At 41.4% G+C, this 18,159-nt stretch overlaps 2 protein-coding genes across 2 annotated transcripts in view; both read left to right on the top strand.

The window, feature by feature from the left end:
• The window catches only part of VSTM2B (V-set and transmembrane domain containing 2B), a 51,103-nt gene extending 50,735 nt beyond the window's left edge, over positions 1 to 368 (top strand). Inside the window, exon 6 of the mRNA XM_027868011.1 lies at positions 205 to 368. Coding sequence (XP_027723812.1) covers positions 205 to 368 — 164 coding nt within the window. The remainder of the gene's footprint in view (positions 1 to 204) is intronic.
• Positions 369 to 503: 135 nt separating this feature from the next.
• Positions 504 to 18,075, top strand: POP4 (POP4 homolog, ribonuclease P/MRP subunit). Its single transcript, XM_027867366.1, has 7 exons — positions 504 to 750; positions 4,139 to 4,191; positions 9,257 to 9,480; positions 11,051 to 11,128; positions 11,461 to 11,522; positions 16,086 to 16,187; positions 17,222 to 18,075. Exons 1-7 carry the CDS (start codon positions 711 to 713, stop codon positions 17,356 to 17,358), a joined length of 696 nt encoding a protein of 231 aa, XP_027723167.1. The 5' UTR covers positions 504 to 710; the 3' UTR covers positions 17,359 to 18,075.
• Positions 18,076 to 18,159: the final 84 nt, after the last annotated feature.

Genomic DNA, 18,159 nt, shown 5'->3' with positions numbered 1-18,159 from the left:
TTTTTTTTTCTGTCATGGAACCCTTTGGCAGCCTGATCAAGCCTACGGACCCCTTCTCAGAGTAACGTTTTTAAATGCATAAAATAAAAGAGGATCACAAAGGAAACCAACCATATTGCAAAGGAGTTATCAGCATTTTAAAAAACAAACACTGAAGGGCCCCAGGTCAAGAGCCCCGCAGTCCGGCTCCTGCCCTGCCTCCAGCCCCTGGGGGCTTCCCCCTCACTCACTCGCAGCAGGGAAGAGGCTGGGCCGTTTATCGACCACCTACTCCCACTCCTCTTGGAAAGAAGAGTGACCTTTCCTGGGTCCCTACCCCGCCCCTTCCCCGCTCTCGGCCTCTGAGCCGCCTTCCAGACAGGAGCTGACAATTCCATTCCTTCCCAAGTTCCTTGAACAGTGGCGCCCGGAGACGCGAAGAGGGGAGCATGCGCTCACGGTCCGCGTCAGCGCGCTCGCATGACGTTGTTCCTCTTGCGTCATCCCTGGGCGCCCGCTGCTCCCTTGATCGGTCCAGCGATCTACCTACCCGGCTACCTTCCTTATTTTCTCTCCCCTTCGTCCTCAAGTTGCGACCAGGGTCGTGGCCTCGCCTCGCACGTCACGCCCCGGCTGCCCAGGCAGCGCAGCGTCGAGTCGGCTGGAAAGGAGAAGAAAGGCAGCAGGAGGGAGCGGAGAGACGGTGTCGTGAGCGCGGCGCGGGCCTTGCGATGTCATCAGACAGAGCCGGAAGCGGCGCGGGGATGGAGCGTGAGTGGGGACCGGGCGGCGGGGAAGAGCTGGAGCCGGCCTCCCTGCCCTCGTCTTCGGCGTCCGTACAAGGAAGCTAGGACGTGCGTGCCTTGGCCTTGTGCCCTCCCGGGGCGGCCCTTGGCCAGCCTTTCCCCGGCCCTCCCCCCAGGGCGCCCCTGCCTCTGTCTAATGGAGGAGCTGGGCTGGGCTTCTCCAGGCTCCTTTGCCCTCCTACATTCTAGGCCTGCCTACTCGTTTTAGAGACGAGAACCCCAAGGCCGTGGGAGGGGAATCAGCTTGGCCGAAGTCACGAAAGTGTAGCTGGCAGAGGCAGAATTTGAAAATCAGGTTAGTTGAAGGAAGAGAAGGTGTAGGGAGGAATGCGATACCGTTTTGAGGTATATCGAGGGCCGTCACGTAGAAGAGAAATTAAATTTGTTCTTGGCTTCAGGGCACAGAGGGAGAGGTTTCAGAGACCAGATACAGGCCCAGTGGAAGAAAACGTTCCTTTCAGTTAGAACTATCCAAAAATGAAATGCTCAAAAGGCAGTGGATAGAGCACTGGCCCTGGATTCAGGAGGACCTGAGTTCAAATTTGGCTTCATACACATAACATTTACTAGCAGCGTGACTCTGGGCAAGTCATTTAACTCCATTGCCTAGCCCCCCCCAAAAAAAGGGCAGTGGATTCCACCTTACTGGAGGTGTGTTCACATGGAAATTGAAAGACTACTTTTTAGGAATATTGAAGGGCTTTTTGAACATATACCAATTAGACTATATGACCAAAAGACCTAAGCATCTCTGATATTCTTCAGCTCCTGTATCCAGGACTCTGGTCACTTGTCATTTGTTCTAGACATTAGCTTGCTACAAATCGTTTCACGTCTCATCCAGCAAATACCCCCTGGGCTCCTGTGTGACCATCCTGCTGCTAAGTGATAGGACACAAACATAAAGGAGATCCAGTCCTTGTTGTTCAGGAGCTAAGAGTATAGGTGGAAGGCATTGTGGATGTATAAAAAGAGAGGAAACCACCTATTAGTTGAAAAATATCTTGTCCTGCAGTTCTGGGTTTATAGAATCATAAAATGTTAGACCTAGGTGGGGGACCTAAAAGAATATCCAGTTCCAGGGGCAGCTAAGTGGTGCAGTGGATAGAGCACTGGCCCTAGGGTCAGGAAGACCTGAGTTCAAATCCAGCCTCTGACCAAACACTTGACACTTACTAGTTGTGTGACCCTGGGCAAGTCGATTAACCCCAATTGCCTTAAAAAAAAAAAAAAAAAGAGTTAAAAAGAAAAAAAGAATATCCAGTTCCACTTCACTTGTTTTAGAAGGAGGAAACCAATTCAGAGAGGAGAACAAGTATATGTAAAGTCCAACAGGTAGGGTGTAGTAGAGCTGGGTCCAGCCCAGGTCTTCTAATTCCAAATCCAGTGCACTTTTCACTGTACCATACTAGTTTCAGATATAGGACAAATAGTATGAACATGGGAGATCACTTTCTTTGGCCGCAGTTTCCAGATCTGTAAAAGGAGAGAGTTAAAGTAGCTGATCTCCAAGTTCCATTTCAACTCAGAATCTTTAATCTTAGGAGCTAAGAACATAAGATGTATATGAAGGGGTCAAATAAGTGACAATAAGGGATCACAAAGACAAGGAAAAGAACATTATCCTGAAAATCCAAGAGACCTGGTTTTGAATTCTTGCTCCCCAAATCCCCAGTTACATAACTGGGCAAGTCACTTAACCTCTCTATGCTTCAGTTTCCTCATCTGTAACATGGAAATAATATGCTTCTACTGCTTACCTCACAGGGTTGTTGGGGTACAGGGGGAGAGATGTTATGTAAACTGAAAAATACTAGAGTAATAGGAACTCTTGGAGGAGTTCAGATGAGGAAGCCATAACAAAGAACTGGGTCAGATGAGAGACTATATCAAATTTTATGAAAGGAGCAATGCAGAGCTATGCTTGGAAAAGACTGGGTAATCTCAGTGGAGCACGCACTATCGGCTATCTCGTACAACACTAGTCTGCTGAACAATAGCCATGATCTCCTACCGTAGCTACTGTTTCCCATCCCAGCCCTTTACCCTCCTCTTTTCTAGTAAAGAACAAACAGGCACATGGCCTTCTCATTAGCAAGCATACTTGTCCTCAAATGAGTTATAACTAGAGTGTATGTTTTCCAAACTCAAACTTGAAAAGCCTCATCTTAAAAAAAATTTCTTTTATCAAAATTGAGAATGTCTTAAAAAATCTGTCATTTATGGTCATTGTAAATAGAACTGTGTGTTTATATGTTGTAGTGATAGCCTACATTTCTATAGTACTCTCAGGTTAATAAAGCACTTTCCTCACAATAACCCTTTGAGATAGAAAGTATATGAATAATTACATTATTAATTATAATAATTATTCTCTTTTTTACAAACCAGAAAACAGGTTCAAGTTAGAGCCATCTAAGTGCTACAGTGAACAGTGATGGACCTGAAGTAAAGAAGAACTAAGTTCAAATTCTGCCACAGATGCTTATTAACTGTGGGACTGTGGACAAGTTGCTAAATCTCTCTTAGCCTCTTTATTTATCAGTAAAGTTTGAGTAATTTATAAATTACCCTATAATTATAATTATACATATATATATTATATGTGACATATACTATATTATATAATTATATATAATATAATTATGAATAACCCTATATTCTAGGGTTCTTCTAAGGGTCTTTGTAAAGCACTTCAGGAACTTAAAGTTCTATATAAATGCCAACGATCAGTAAACGTTTATTAAGTACCTACTGTGTACTGGGCATTGTGCTAAGTGCTGGGGATGCAAAAAAAGAAAAAGAGAGTCCTGCCCAAGGAGCTTATGTTACTATTATTATTAAGTGGTTTGTCCAGGGTAATAAGTGAAGGAACCAGAATTCAAAATCTGATCTTTTGACTTTGAGTATTCCTATCGTCTCTCATGCATCGAGAGCCAATACAGGTGGACAGGCATGAATTCGAGCAAGTTGTATCCTTTACTAGAGTAAAGAGATGGTGCTCTTCTGATCCCAGAGAGGTTTCAGAACAATCTGAGCCCCTCAAAAGTTCAGTATTATGTAAGTATATATAAATTGAGCTGTAGTTACATTATGTATGGATTCATTAAGATTACTTTCTGCAGTTCTCATGTCTCCCAAGTTTTATGGCATACCACCTCTTAACATCCCTTTGATGAAAATGGCCCTGGAGCAAAATGAGAGACCACCTACAACCCCTGAAACTCTGCTTCTCCCTTCCCTCCATATTAAATAGCCATCTTTAGATTTTGCCGATTAGATGTTTTCTTAAATATTGGGGTCACAATGTAAATGGAAGCCCCAAAGTGATATCCTTTTGGTTTGTTTTCCAGGCTTGATTTACCAAGCTTTCTCTCAAGAAGAAGCCAAAGAACTTGATGTTCAGGTACAACTGTTTACTGTAATTTGCTAGTCTTTAGAAGTAAAAGTGTATTTTTTTCCATTTGGAGAGGGAAACAGAAAAGAAATAAGGTGACAGGGATTGAAAATAATCTATAGCAGTATCATAGATGCTGTTAACAGCTCTCTTAGTTGTACTCTCTGTCTTTTCTGTGATTGTCAAACAACACATACACACACACTCACACTGATGTGTTTTTGTGTTATATCTACCACAAACCTTTTTAAAATATAAACTGGGTGCGGGGAGGTAGATTATAAAAGGAAGAACTGTATTTCTGTTTTGTCTTAATATCCTTGGCTTTTAGCATTTTTTGTTCATTCATTTCAGTCATATCTGACTCTTCAGTATTTGAGGTTGTTCTTGGCAGAGATGCTGGAGTGGTTTGCCATTTCCTTCTCCAGCTCGTTTTACAGATGAGGAACTAAGGCAAACAGTTAGGTGACTTGCCCAGGGTCACATAGCTAGTAAGTGTCTGAGACCAGATTTGAATGCAGGTCTTCCTGACTGTACACCAGACATTCTATCCACTGCCACCTATCTACAGCAGCTTCTAGCATAGCACCTTGCATATAGTAGGCATTTAATGAATAATAGTTGGATTGGATTAATAGACTTAACATGTGGTCTGTGTCTTATACCAACAAGGCTTGTTTTCGCTTCTTACTAAAATAAGATTTAAATTGGCTTCAGCTGTTTGGTTTTCTGATATAGTATGGAATGTAAACAAGAGGTAAAGGATACTTGGTCATGGCCATTACAAAACTGCCCCTTAAGTCACTGTTTGATCTTGTCACTGTGCCTTGCTGGCGCCTAAAAACTGTTACATAGAGGGGAGTTATATGCCACATCTCCTAATATCAAATGGATCTTACCCACTTTGGTCAAGCAATAGTCACCTTGTGCCATATAATGTTGGCATTAATGCTTTAAATTTTGAAAAGTGAATGCACCTCTTAAGCTGCTCTTCAAAAAGGAATCTTTAGGTGATTTTAAAAAATATAATAAAAATATTATCTCCTGATAGCTCATCAAGTTATTAAAGAGCTTCTTTCTTTAAAAAAAAAACTGTCATTAAACGATTATATACAAAGACCCTTGGTACTCTCTGTTAAAGAAATATTAGACATGGTACCTACCTGGAGATAGCTTAGTCTGTTTAGGGAGATAGTACTTGAACATACCTGAAAAGATAGCATGTGCTGCCTGGCCTTATTAGTTACTACCAGTTGAATGATATAGGACTATGAGTGTCATAGGGCTTCTGGGGAAGCAGATAACACTGGGAACTGAAGTTATCAGAATATGCCATGGTTTTTTATAGATATGGCTGTGCTTAAATTCCAGCTTGCGGGCATGTGATGAGTTGTTGTTTTTTTTCAAAGACATAAACTCTTCCTTTGAAAAGAGGAGGAGGGAATGTGCCTAAGAAGTCCTTCCATTTCTAAGACTGATTGTAAGAAGTAAGAGATTTTGGAAAATTGTGTTGGGTTTTTCCTTGGTGGTCAGCATGCCACTTTCTGTACAACACAGTGACCCAACACAAACCTTAGCTCTCTTTGAAGCAGCCATCTTTAATACCTTCCCTTGTATTAAAGGTAAGTCCCCCTGTAGCCTTAGAATGGACTTAGTTCATCTCGGCAGATTAATGCCCCAAGTCATGTAATTCAAGCCACATATACTTGTACTTAAAGAACCTTCAATTTCATTGGTATGGGAGTAGGTATTCCCTCCACTTCTCTGAGCTTTATAGACAGCCTTTAGGAGTGGTGACAGACAAGTTCATCTCTGTCCAGGCTACCTGGAGAAGAGCCTCTGTGCACATGGCTAGGCTAGCTAACCATGGACAAAGAGTCTTTGCAGTTTGGTTAGACTTGCCAGAACTTAGCTCCCAGAATACCCAAGTCACCCCCAGGCCACAGTGAAGCATCAGAAGGGCAGGGCACTCCAAGAACAGTGTATACATAGCAGTATTTTGTTTTCCTGCTGAGGACTAGATAGGATTCTGTTACCATGTTATCCAGAGTTCTTTTAGTCAAAAGGAAAGCTCAGAAAAGCAGGGTGGAGGTTAGCGGGGCCATTCTCTGTGGCAGAACTTTTGCATGAGAGACATAAACTGGCAACTGACTGAAGCCTCTCTTTGATATTTGTGGGCATTAAGTACTTGGGAGTAGGATAGAAGAGGCCATACTGATCCTCCAATGAAAATGGGTTGCAGAAAAGTTTAGATAAATTTGTGTATAACATATTAACGTGTTTTAAAAGAAAATTATGTGATATCTGAGGAGGAATGACCTTTATTAATTAACCACGGGGATCAGAGAAGGCTGCATAATGGAAGTGGCATATGTTGGTCTATAAAGACTGGGCAGGAAGTTAACAAGAAAAGAAGGTGATAAAGAATATTCTGGGGGCAGCTAGGTGGCGCAGTGCATAGAGCATCGGCCCTGAAGTCAGGAGGACCTGAGTTCAAATCCAGCCTCAGACCAAACACTTGATACTTACTAGCTGTGTGACCCTGGCCAAGTCACTTAACCCCAATTGCCTTACAAAAAAAAAAAAAAGAATATTCTAGACACAGGGGACGCCATGAGCCAAGAAGGCATGGGGGCACATAGTCAGCAAGCATGTTAAGTACCTACTATGTGCTAAACACTGGGGATACAAAGCAAGGCAAAACACAGTATCTGTTCTGGAGGATCTCACAGTATAATGGAAAGGAACTCTAGCTGAGATTTGAGGGAAGCCAGGAGGCAGAGGCAAAGAGGGAGAGTTCCAGACCCTGTCCAGGTAGGGAGAGCCACTGAAAATACTTGGAGTTCAGAGATGGCATAGGTGTGGAAGAGCACGGAGGCCAGTGACACTGGATCACAGAGTACCTGAAGGGGAATAAAGTGAAAGAAGGCTGGAAAAGTAGGAAGGGGCCAGGTTGTGAATGGTTTTAAAAGCCAAACAGAGGATTTTGTATTTGATCCCCAAAGTAATAGGGAGCCCCTGGAGTTTATTGCATACAATGATGATATGGCTAGACTTAACTTTAAGAAGATCAATGTAATAGCTGAGTGGAAGGTAGACTCGAGCAAGGGGGGCTTGAGGCAAGGAAACTAATCAGCAGGTTATCACAGTATTCTCGGTGTGAGCGATGAGGGCCTGCCGGGGGGTAGCAGCATAGAAGAGGAGGGTGCATATATAGTAGATGTTGTGAAGATAGTCTTGACAAGACCTGGCAGCAGACTGGATTTGGAGAGTAAGAGAGAATGAACAGTCAAGTATGACACCTGGGTTGCAAACTTGGTTGACTGAGAGGGTGGTGGTACCCTCAGCAGTGATAGGGAAGTCATGAAGAGGAGGTTGGGTGAGAAAGATAAATTAGTTCAGTTTTGGACATGTTGATGTCTGTGGGACATCCAGCATGTGGGGGGAGCTGGGTTGTACATAGTAGTAGAGGCTAGAAGGATAGGGTCCTGCCAAGTTGTAGAAAGTCTTGAATGACCTTCAAAGGAGTTTGGACTTCATTCCAGAGGCACCAGGGGAGCTACTAAAGATTTTGGAGCAGAGATCAGTGCATGAGACATGATCAGATCTGTGTGTAAGAAGTATTATTTTTGGCAGCAGTATAAAGAACAAACTGAAGGTAGAGAAGAAGGGAGGTAAGAACATCCTTAAGAGGATATTGCTACCAAGCAAAACTGAGCATAATCTTTCAGGGGAAAAAATGGGTATTCAGTGAAATAGAGGACATTCAAGCATTCTTGATGAAAAGACCAGAGCTGAATAGAAAATTTGACTTTGAGATACAAGACTCAAGAGAAACATGAAGAGGTAAATAGGAAAGAGAAATCATAAGAGACTTATTAAGGTTGAACTGTTTACATTCTGTATAGAAAGATGATGTTTGTAACTCATGAGTCCTTTGTCAGTATTAGAGTAGTTGGAGGGAAAAAAATTATGTGTATGTATGTATATAGATAGAGAAACAGACAGGTAAATAGAGGGCACAGGGAGAGTTGAAGATGAAGGGTTGATATCTGGAGAATAAAATTAAGGGGAGAGAGGATTATACTGGGAGAAGGAGAAAGGGAGAGTTAGAATGGGGTAAATTATCTCACATAAAACAGACAAGAAAAGGCTTTTACAGTGGAAGGGAAAAGGGGGAAGGTGATAGGGAATGAGTGAATGAATGACATCAGTAAAACATCGAATAAAGAATAAAAGCTCAGTGTTTAGAATAGTATTGCCATAGTCTAGGTGCACGGTAATTAGGACTATGATAATTGTACTAAGGTGGTGGCAGTGTGAGATCTTACGGAGGTGAAATGAGCATAACTTACTAACTTATTGGCTATGAGGGGTGTTAAGCTGAAAATCAATTCATGTTGGTGCTTAATTAATCCTTCAGTAATTCCTGTGCAGCTCATTTAATTTTTCCTTTGAGTGAGGAAAACAGGAGAAACAGAAATCCTGAAGAAAGAGTCATGTTTTCCTTTTAAGACACTAAGCAAGTAAAGCAGGGGAAGAAATTCAGTTGACAAGCATTTATTAAACGTGTGGATTCAAGGCACTGGTTACACAGACACCAATGAAAAGGAAAAATCTCTGCCCTCAAGGAGCAGGATGAGCTGGTTCTTAGCACTGGGGTAGAGATACTTGACGTGTATTCAGCCAAGTATAATATGAAGTAGGGAGAGAAAGGGACAAAAGAAGAGATCAGAGTGCTTCAGAAATATTGGAGGATGAAGAGTACTTACAGAATAACAGCTAGGATGCTTACCAACCTCATTGTGACCCTCACAACAAGATGTTACTGGAGGTATTATCATCATCGTCGTTATTATTATCATCATCATTATTGTTATTCCTATGTTACAGATGAAAATACAGGCATAGAAGAGTCAGGAAAATGAGACAGGGTAATTTTAAGAAGAAAAAGTATTTTAGACATTCACAGAGAGTGGGTATTGTCACTAACAGCTGTGGCAAAGCTGTCAGGCAGCAGATCCAGCTTGGCCCATTAAACATTCCGTCTCGGGACGCCTTTCTTTCCTCCCAGCACCAGGGATCCCGAAAGGCCGAGGCCTTTCTGAAAGCCTTCCTCAGAAGAAGCATGCCCCATGTGACAGAAGCCCAACTCCATGACCACCTTCATCGCAAAGCCGTTGTGCTAGAGTACCTTCCCCCAAAAAAGCCCAAGGAAAGAAAAAGAAAATCGAAAGGCTTCTCTGCAAAGCAGAGGCGAGAGTTGCACCTCTTTGAAATCAGACCAGAGCAGCAAAGGTGAGAGATCTCTACTCCAATTTCCCACCTCCATATAAAGATAGGCAGCCTCATTTGGGGGGTTTATAATTGGGGAGCCCAACAGTAGGCAAGATGTGGCTTGGTCTTGTTTTTATAATGTATGGCCACAAGGGGGTGCCCTTCCTTTAGCAATGGTTCTCCACGTTTGTGTTTTGTTTTGTTTTGTTTTGTTTTAAATCAGAATGGCCTGAGAGGGAAGGATGCCTATCATTTGATTCCTGTCTTGGTTCTGATTGCAAAGATTAGTGTCATGAACGAAACCATTACCCATGGCAACAAGCAGTTTATTTTTAAAGTGTTTAATGTAAGGAAAGAGGAATTGATACTTCTTAAGATCTGAGGTTTTTTGTTGTGACTTTTAATAGCATTAGATATAGTTTTATAGCTAAGGAAGGTACCACCCACAAGAGTTGGAATATTTTTTAAAGGAATTGTCACAGTATTGTGGGAGTATATCTTCCTTCCTCTTGCTGATGCTTCATCCCTCCTTAGCCATAGTTCTTGGTTTCCCCATCTTATGATTGCTTTTAGCCACTGTTTGTAGAACTGTAGCTAACAACCTCCCACATTCCAGGCTACAGTTTGAGAAATCTGATTTACAAGTGTTGGTGTAGTGTTGGTGGAGGCTTGTCACAAAAACAGCATGTTTTGAATAGAGAAAGGTTCCTGGCTACAAGGTGTTGTCTGGGTGAATACATCTATGAACTAGAACCAACTGATGGTGCCTCATTAACTCACACTTAAATAGCTTCGATAGTACCTTACAAAATATAAATCCCTATCCTCTCAACAACCCACGAGGTAAGTAGTATTGATGTCCCTGTTTATAGATGAGGAGGCCAAAGGTCAAAGAATCAAAGTGACTCAACAAGAGTCAACAACTAGTTAGTATCAGAACCCTCACTGCAGCTTTGGTCTTCTGACTCCAGACTTAGTGTCTTTCTTTTCTATAACTCTACTCGTGGAAAGTGCATGCCTCCTCAGCTACAAACTTGTCTAAAATATCACTTAGTATTGAAAAGTGTATACCTGGTACTCGAAAATCAGTTCTTAAATGAACAGTTTTGTGTCAAAAGAATCTTCATCATTAATGTCAGAATTGCTTAAAGGCAAGAATCAAGAGCCTTGTGAGTTGAGAACTTAATTGTTGGTAGAGCTGAGGAATAGAGTACCAAAGAGCCATTTCTCCTAGTCTTGTGCATCCACTCTCAGCCCAGGCACCTCCCAAGCAAGATAAATGCCTTTGTTTGAATCTGTTGGTTCTGTGTCTTCCTGCTGATGTTTCTTGAAATGAAGGCATTTCACTAAACTGAAAAGGAACTATGAGATTCTAACAGTTGCTACTCCCTGCTAATTAGGGTGTTGTGTTCAGAAAGTTTAATGTCTTGAAATTGGGTTTGGTTCTTTTTTTTTTTTTTTTTTTTTTTGGTTAATGTATTTCAGGAACCTAGCAATTCCCCAGTACTGCTGCATTTTCACAAACTTTGCACATAGTAATCTTTGCTTCATTTTGCCTAACTTCTTTGACCTGTTCCTTTATTTATTTTAGATACAGCTTGTTTCTCCCTCTGCATAATCTCTGGAAACAGTATATCCGGGACTTGTGCAATGGTCTCAAGCCAGACACGTAAGTTGATATTATTAAGTTAAATTTCTTTTGCTCCAAATTCTAGCTCTCGTTGCTACTGGAAATGCAGCATCAAAAGACAATCTTGGTGGTTCTTTCTCTGTGTCAGTTTGTTTGTTTGTTTTGCAAGGCAATTGGGGTTAAGTCACACAGCTAGTGTTTGTGTGTCTGAGGCTGGATTTGAACTCAGGTCTTCCTGACTCTAGGGCCAGTACTCTATCCACTGCACCACCTAGCTGCCCCTCTCTGCCCCTCAGTTTGAAGTTGTATTTATGTGTTCAGTTCTTTTAGAGCTCTGGATCTGTGATGTTGTTAAATCTTTTGTCTTATAGGCAACCACAGATGATTCAAGCCAAGTTGTTAAAAGCAGATCTTCATGGTGCTATTATTACAGGTATATTTGATGAATTGTGTCTGATATTACTATACTTACATTCTTAATAAATGTCAATAAGATTTCAAGTCAATATGCCATGCACTGTGCTGGGGATGCAGTTTAAGTAAAAACAGTTCTAATGAGGTTCTTACCTTATACGTTCTCAATGTGGAGCTAGAGTCATTGTCTTCCACTTGGTTTAAGAATTAGGTTTCCTTTCCTTTGAAATTCCATGGAACTCCCCTGAGGTCATCCTCTCATCACCAGTAGTAGAGTTTGTTGAGGACTCTAGGACTGTAACATGAGGTACGTTACATTTCCCTTCCAGGATAACAATAGCAAAAATATGTTACTAGCCAAAAGGATTAATTGGTACTACTTTCTGGGTAAGATAATACTTCTTTTTCCTCCCAGAACTGAAAAATCAAATTTGTCTGAAGAGCCTTTCAAGCTATGAGATTTTTGTTTTTTGTTTTTCATTTATTTATTTATTTATTTATTTTTAGTTTTCAACATTTACTTCCACAAGATTTTGAGTTCCAAATTTTCACCCTATCTCACCCCTCCCCCCACCCCAAGATGGCATGCATTCTGAATACCCCTTCCTCTAGTCTGCTTTCCCTGCTATCTCACCCCCCTTCCCCTTCTATTTTCCTGTAGGGCAGGATAAATTTCATTACCCCATTTCCTGTATTTCTTATTTCCCAGTTGCATGTGAAAACATTTTTTTTTTAAACGTGTTTTTTTAAACTTTGGGTTCCAAATTTTCTCCCTTCCTCCCTCCCCACCCACCCTCATTGAAAAGTCAAGCAACTCAATATAGGCTATACTTGTGCAGTTATGCAAAACACTTCCATAGTAGACATGCTGTGAAAAACTAACTCTATTTCCCTTAATCCTATCCTGCCCTCCCCCATTTATTCTATTCTTTCTTTTGACCCTGTCCCTCCTCAGAAGTATTTGCTTCTGATTACCCCCTTTCCCAATCTGCCCTCCTCTCTGTCATCCCCCTACTCTCTTGTCCCCTTCCCCTCCTATTTTCCTGTACAGTAAGACAGATTTCCATACCCAATTGAGTATGTATGTTATACCCTCCTTAAGTCAAATCATATGAGAATAAGATTCACTCAGTTCCTCTCACCTTCCCCAGTTCCCCTCCACTGTAAGAGCCTTTTCTTTTCTGGTTTTTTGGTGAGATAATTTACCCCATTCTACCTTTCCCTTTCTCCTTCTCCTAGTATAATCCTCTTTCACCCCTTAATTTTATTTTCCAGATATGACCCCTTCATCTTCAACTCACCCTGTGCCCTCTATCTATCTATCTATCCATCTAGCTATCTATGTATATACATACATATAATTTTTTCCCTCCAACTACCCTAATACTGACAAAGGTCTCATGAGTTACAAATATCATCTTTCCGTGCAGGAGCAGGAATGTAAACAGTTCAACCTTAATAAGTCTCTTATGATTTCTCTTTCCTGTTTACCTCTTCATTTTTCACTTGAGTCTTGTATTGGAAAGTCAAATTTTCTATTCAGCTCTGGTCTTTTCATCAAGAATGTTTGAAAGTCCTCTATTTCACTGAATGAACATTTTTTCCCCTGAAGAATTATACTCAGTTTTGCTGGGTAGGTGATTCTTGGTTGTAATCCTATCTCCTTTGCCCTCTGAAATATTATATTCCATGCCCTGCGGTCCCTTAATGTAGAAGCAGCTAAATCTTGTGTTATCCTGATTGTGTTTCCACAATACTTGAATTGTTTCTTTCTGGCTGCTTGTAATATTTTCTCCTTGACCTGGGAACTCTGGAATTTGGCACAACATTCCTAGGAGTTTTCCTTTGGGGATCTCTTTCAGGAGATCGGTGGATTCTTTCAATTTCTATTTTGCCCTCTGGTTCTAAAATATCAGGACAGTTTTCCTTGATCATTTCTTGAAAGATGATGTCTAGGCTCTTTTTTTGATCATGGCTTTCAGATAGTCCAATAATTTTTAAAGTCTCTCTCCTGGATCTTTTTTCCAGTGAGATATTTCACATTGTTTTCTAATTTTTCATTCTTTTGAATTTGTTTTACAGTGTCTTGATTTCTCATAAAGTCACTAGCTTCCAATTGCTCTAGTCTAATTTTTAAGGAAGTATTTTCTTCAGTAAGCTTTTGGACTTCCTTTTCCATTTGTCCAATTTTGCTCTTTAGGGCATTCTTTTCTTCATTGGCTTTTTGGACCTCTTTTGCCATTTGGGTTAGGCTATTTTTTAAGGTGTTATTTTCTTCAGTATTTTTTGGGGTCTCCTTTAGCAAGCTGTTAACTTGCTTTTCATGATTTTCTTGCATCACTTTCATTTCTCTTCCCAGTTTTTCCTCTACTTCTCTTACTTGCTTCTCAAAATCCCTTTTGAGCTCTTCCAAGGCCTGGGACTGATTCATATTTTTCTTGGAAGTTTTGGATGTAGGAGCTTTGGCTTTGTTTTGTTCTTCTGGTTGTATGTTTTGATCTTCTTTGTCACCAAAGTAAGATAACATAGTCTGACTCTTTTTGAGCTGCTTGCTCATGATCCCAACCAATTACTTGAGTTTTAAACCCTTTGTTAAGGTAGGAGTCTGTTTCCAATGTGGAGAATGTACTGTCCCAAGCTTTGAGGGTTTGTACAGCTGTTTTCAGAGATACTTCTAGGGACCTGAAAAGTGTCAGTTCTTCCAAGGTGCTATGATAAGGGGCGAGGTGTTTCCTCTCCACTGCCACAACAAGCTCCACCACGCCAGCGCTCCTCCTTGCCCCAGGACCGCCCCTCAGAGCTGTGACCCAGATCCAAGCACGGGCAAAGCAAGAGCTTCCTGCCTCAGCCCTGGCAAAGAGATCCTTGCAATCCCCCTCTGATCAGCCACTTGACTCCCCCTCAGTCTGTGGGCCGGAAGCTCAGAAGCCAGCCGCTGCCCTTGGGGCGGCTGAGATCTAGCTTCTTCTTTCACCGCAGTAACAGACTTTTCCCGCTGACCTTCTGAGTTGTCTTTGGCGTTCGTGGGTTGAGAAGTCTGGAAACCGCCACAGCTGCCCGCGATTCAGTCCTCTGAGGCCTGCTCCAGGGTCACTTCGGCCTGCGCGCCCACGCCGAACTGTGCTCCTCTCCCAGCCCAGCGCGATATACCTTTCTGATCAGCCATCCAGGTTGTCTTGGGCTGGAAATTTGTTTTACTCTGTTTTTTTGTGGGTTCTGCTACTTTAGAATTTGTTTAGAGCCATTTTGGTATTTGGAAGGGTTTGGGGGAGAGCTGTAGCAAGTCACTGCTTTCTCTCCACCATCTTGGCTCTGCCCCACAAGCTATGAGTTTTTTGGAAAGAGAATTGTATCTACTGCCCATGATGCCCTCATCCCTTAGGAAAAGTCATTGCTAGATGGAAACTGGTCAGCTTGTGAAAGCTATATTTATAATTCATTCATTTACTCAGCTTAAATGTATTGAGCACCTGCCATGTCCAAGGCCCTATGCTGAGCATTGAGCAAAGTACAAAAAAGAGTAAGAAACAAAGACCCATCCCCTACCCTCATGGAGCTGATAGTTGTAGGTTAGGGATGTGGGGATGGGTGGGTAAGACTGAGATATGATACGTGCATAGAACGAATACAGAAGAGGATGTGACCTGTATTGTAGGGGAGCTGGAAAATGCTCAGAAGGCTTAGGGGAAGGAGAGGCCACAGACAGTTGGAGGCACCAAGGAATGGTCACATTTGAACTGGCATTTAAGAATGGAAGGATTTCAACAAGTAGAGATGGAAGGAAAACATAGTAGATGTAAGATGTAGTTTAAAGTGGGAAGATACAAGATGTGTTTTGGAGGAATAGTAAGTAGTCTGTTTTAGATGAAGAATATGTATAGGGACGAAGTGGGAGATGATCCACAACAGGAAATTCATCACAACTGTTGGAAGATGTTAGTAGAAGGGTGCTTGGTAGGTAGTATATTCAAATCCTGTATTTAATTAACTGCCTTTTAATAGACTTCTTCTGTATATTACCCATGTAGAAAAATGAGTCTCTTCTCTCATTCTGTAGGGCTGTAAGACCTCTTAATACTGTCTAGTATTAGTCATATTTATGAACATTAAGCTCTAGAATTATGCTTAGTGATTAATTGGCCACTCCTCCGTTTGGTGGTTGGCATTAAAATAATAACAATACCTTATATCCGTATAGCCATCTACAGATTGTCAAAAGTACTTCCATATCCCATATCTCAAACAGAAGTAACTGCTTCTGCCACCATAGAAGGTACATTCCTGGAGGACATTGAGGGACAGTGGAATAAACACTAAACCAGGGGCTGAGAAACCTGGGTTCTTGCCTCACCTCTGCCACCAGCTAGTTATGTAACTCTAGGCAAGTGATGTCTTGTGCTCAAGCCTCAGTTTCTTCATTTGTAAAAAGGGAGGGGGATGGAAAGATGGTTGGGGGGAAGAGAAGAATTGGTCTAATTAGTCACGAATGGCCGTGCCAACTCTGACATTCTGCATGTATCTCCATGTAAAGGCTCTGAGCAGCCATAGAAACTGTCACCATTGTTTCTGTTTTGTTCTTTAGTTACAAAATCTAAATGCCCCTCTTATGTTGGTATTACGGGAATTCTTCTTCAAGAAATGAAGCATGTCTTCAAAATTATCACCAAAGATGACAAATTAAAAGGTATGTGGCCACTTCCCTGTAGGCATTAAGCATTGAGGACACACACACAAATTCAATAAGCAGGTTACTGCCATGCTGGTCACAGATTGTCTTTGGGTACTCGTGTCTGTCTGATCAGGCACATGGAAATGATTAACCTGACTTCAGAAGCTGTTTCCCTAGTTTCCTGTGAGAGTGGATAACCAGGGTTGCCACACCAACAGGAAAGGCTGGCTGGCTGGGAAGAGTTTGCCATTTGCTGCCTTTTGCATAAGGAAGACAGTTCACCCCTCTGTCTGTTCCTGAATGCTAAGTACAGACTTTGGTATGGTCAGCAGCCTCCCTTCAAAATGCTGAGACTTAGGAAAAGAAGAGAGAGAAGGATAAGGAAATAAAGAGTTGTACCTTCCCACATTCTTGGACATCTCTGCCCCCAAAGGCAACATTCTTGGTTCAAGGACAGTGTTTTCAAACTTGATGCATTGGGAGGTATTGCTCAAGAAAAGAATAAGAAATAAGAAACAGTGTTCTTAAAGTTACCTAGAGACTCAAAGTTGTGAAAATGTTGTAATTCTTTTCATTAATTCAATTGTACATTTATTTGATTGTTTAGTTATTTATTTTGATTTTGGTATTCTGATGCAGAGACTAATTTTTCCTAGTTAAATAACAGAAGGGAAGATGGTGTAACGTGTAGGTAATTCCCTCCATGAGAATCAAACCAACATGGAATTTGAGAGTTTTGTGTCCAAATATCTTCCCTAGAAAAACCTATATCATAGGCAGCTCTTTCCCTGGGGCAGTATTTCAAGTCTGATCCCAGTGCTTTTGATTGTGAAAATTAGGTGTTGGAGTCACATTGATTGATGTCTTTGTTAAAAATTGGCCTTGCTGCAGAAAAACTTTCCCATACATTCTGTGGCCATCATTACTATCAGAAGTCAGATTTATTTCTGTTTCCTCATTTATAACATTACTTGAATGAGGATGTCATATATAAAAGCAAACAAGTGCCAGAATTCCTTCTCACTTATCTTTCTTTCCTTCTCTTTTAGTTATTCCCAAGTTAAACTGTGTGTTTACTATAGAGATCGATGGCTTCATTTCCTATATTTATGGGAGCAAGTTCCAACTTCGGTCAAGTGAGCGTTCTGCAAAGAAGTTCAAAGCAAAAGGAACAATTGACCTCTGAACTTGTGGCTGCTTAAGAAAATATCACTGCGATTCAGAACAGTGTGAAGGAAGGCGGGAGACCTGAACTGGCAGCTGGCTCATGTTTGGTGCCTTGCTCCTTAAAAAAAAATAAATAAATAACTGCCAGGCCAGTGAGTAGCTCATTTCCAGCTCATTTCACCAGTTCAATTGTTAGAGTTGTCTTTTCTTTCCATATTGTTTAAAAATTCTGCGTGTGGTCTGCCTGCCTCTTTGGTTAAACAGTTGATTTTCTGATTGCATTATTTTCTAGTGAGATTTGTTGAGTCAATTCAAGTCTGTCGCCCCCTGGAGTAGCAGTCTCAGCAGAAAGTAGCTTACACAATCACAGGCTTTTATTTTGCAAATTAATAGTTCCATTGGATTAAGGAGTTGGGACCATGCATATTGAGCTTTGTGTCATCTAGTCTCTATACCTCAGGAGCAGACTATAAAGAGGGAAATGCAGAAGGTACTGTTCTCCAGTGCCAAGCCTTTGTGGCATCATCCAGAGAAAAGCCAGGGCACCTGGGAGGATAGAGAGGATCATGAGGCTTTCTTTCCCAAACTCCCATACATTGTGTGACCGTCCACTTCCCAGAAACTTCATCCCAGGTGTCCTTTGAAGCTGTTTCAGAAAACTATATCTGTAATAACTTTGAAATCTGAATAAGAAAATGTATTATTTGTGCAATAAACATATTATTTTTAAAAATAAGCCCCTTTGTACTTTGATGCTAAAACATGGAGGTTTTACTTTTTCGTTGACTCTAATATCCTAGACCAGTGTTGTCTGTGCTAA

Source organism: Vombatus ursinus, unplaced genomic scaffold (assembly GCF_900497805.2).
Source record: "Vombatus ursinus unplaced genomic scaffold, bare-nosed wombat genome assembly UNPS02014786.1, whole genome shotgun sequence".
In the NCBI taxonomy this organism is placed as follows: Eukaryota; Metazoa; Chordata; class Mammalia; order Diprotodontia; family Vombatidae; genus Vombatus; species Vombatus ursinus.
Note: the sequence above shows the minus strand (reverse complement) of the source record. Positions and strands in the feature narration are given on the sequence as shown.

What these genes read in the sequence shown, in the direction of transcription:
- POP4 (XM_027867366.1), top strand. Translation starts at nt 711, where the DNA reads ATGTCATCAGACAGAGCCGGAAGCGGCGCGGGGATGGAGC. An exon ending in CCAAAGAACTTGATGTTCAG is followed by an intron (nt 4,192 to 9,256) that starts GTACAACTGTTT and finishes CTTTCCTCCCAG; the next exon opens with CACCAGGGATCCCGAAAGGC. An exon ending in CAAAGATGACAAATTAAAAG is followed by an intron (nt 16,188 to 17,221) that starts GTATGTGGCCAC and finishes CTTCTCTTTTAG; the next exon opens with TTATTCCCAAGTTAAACTGT.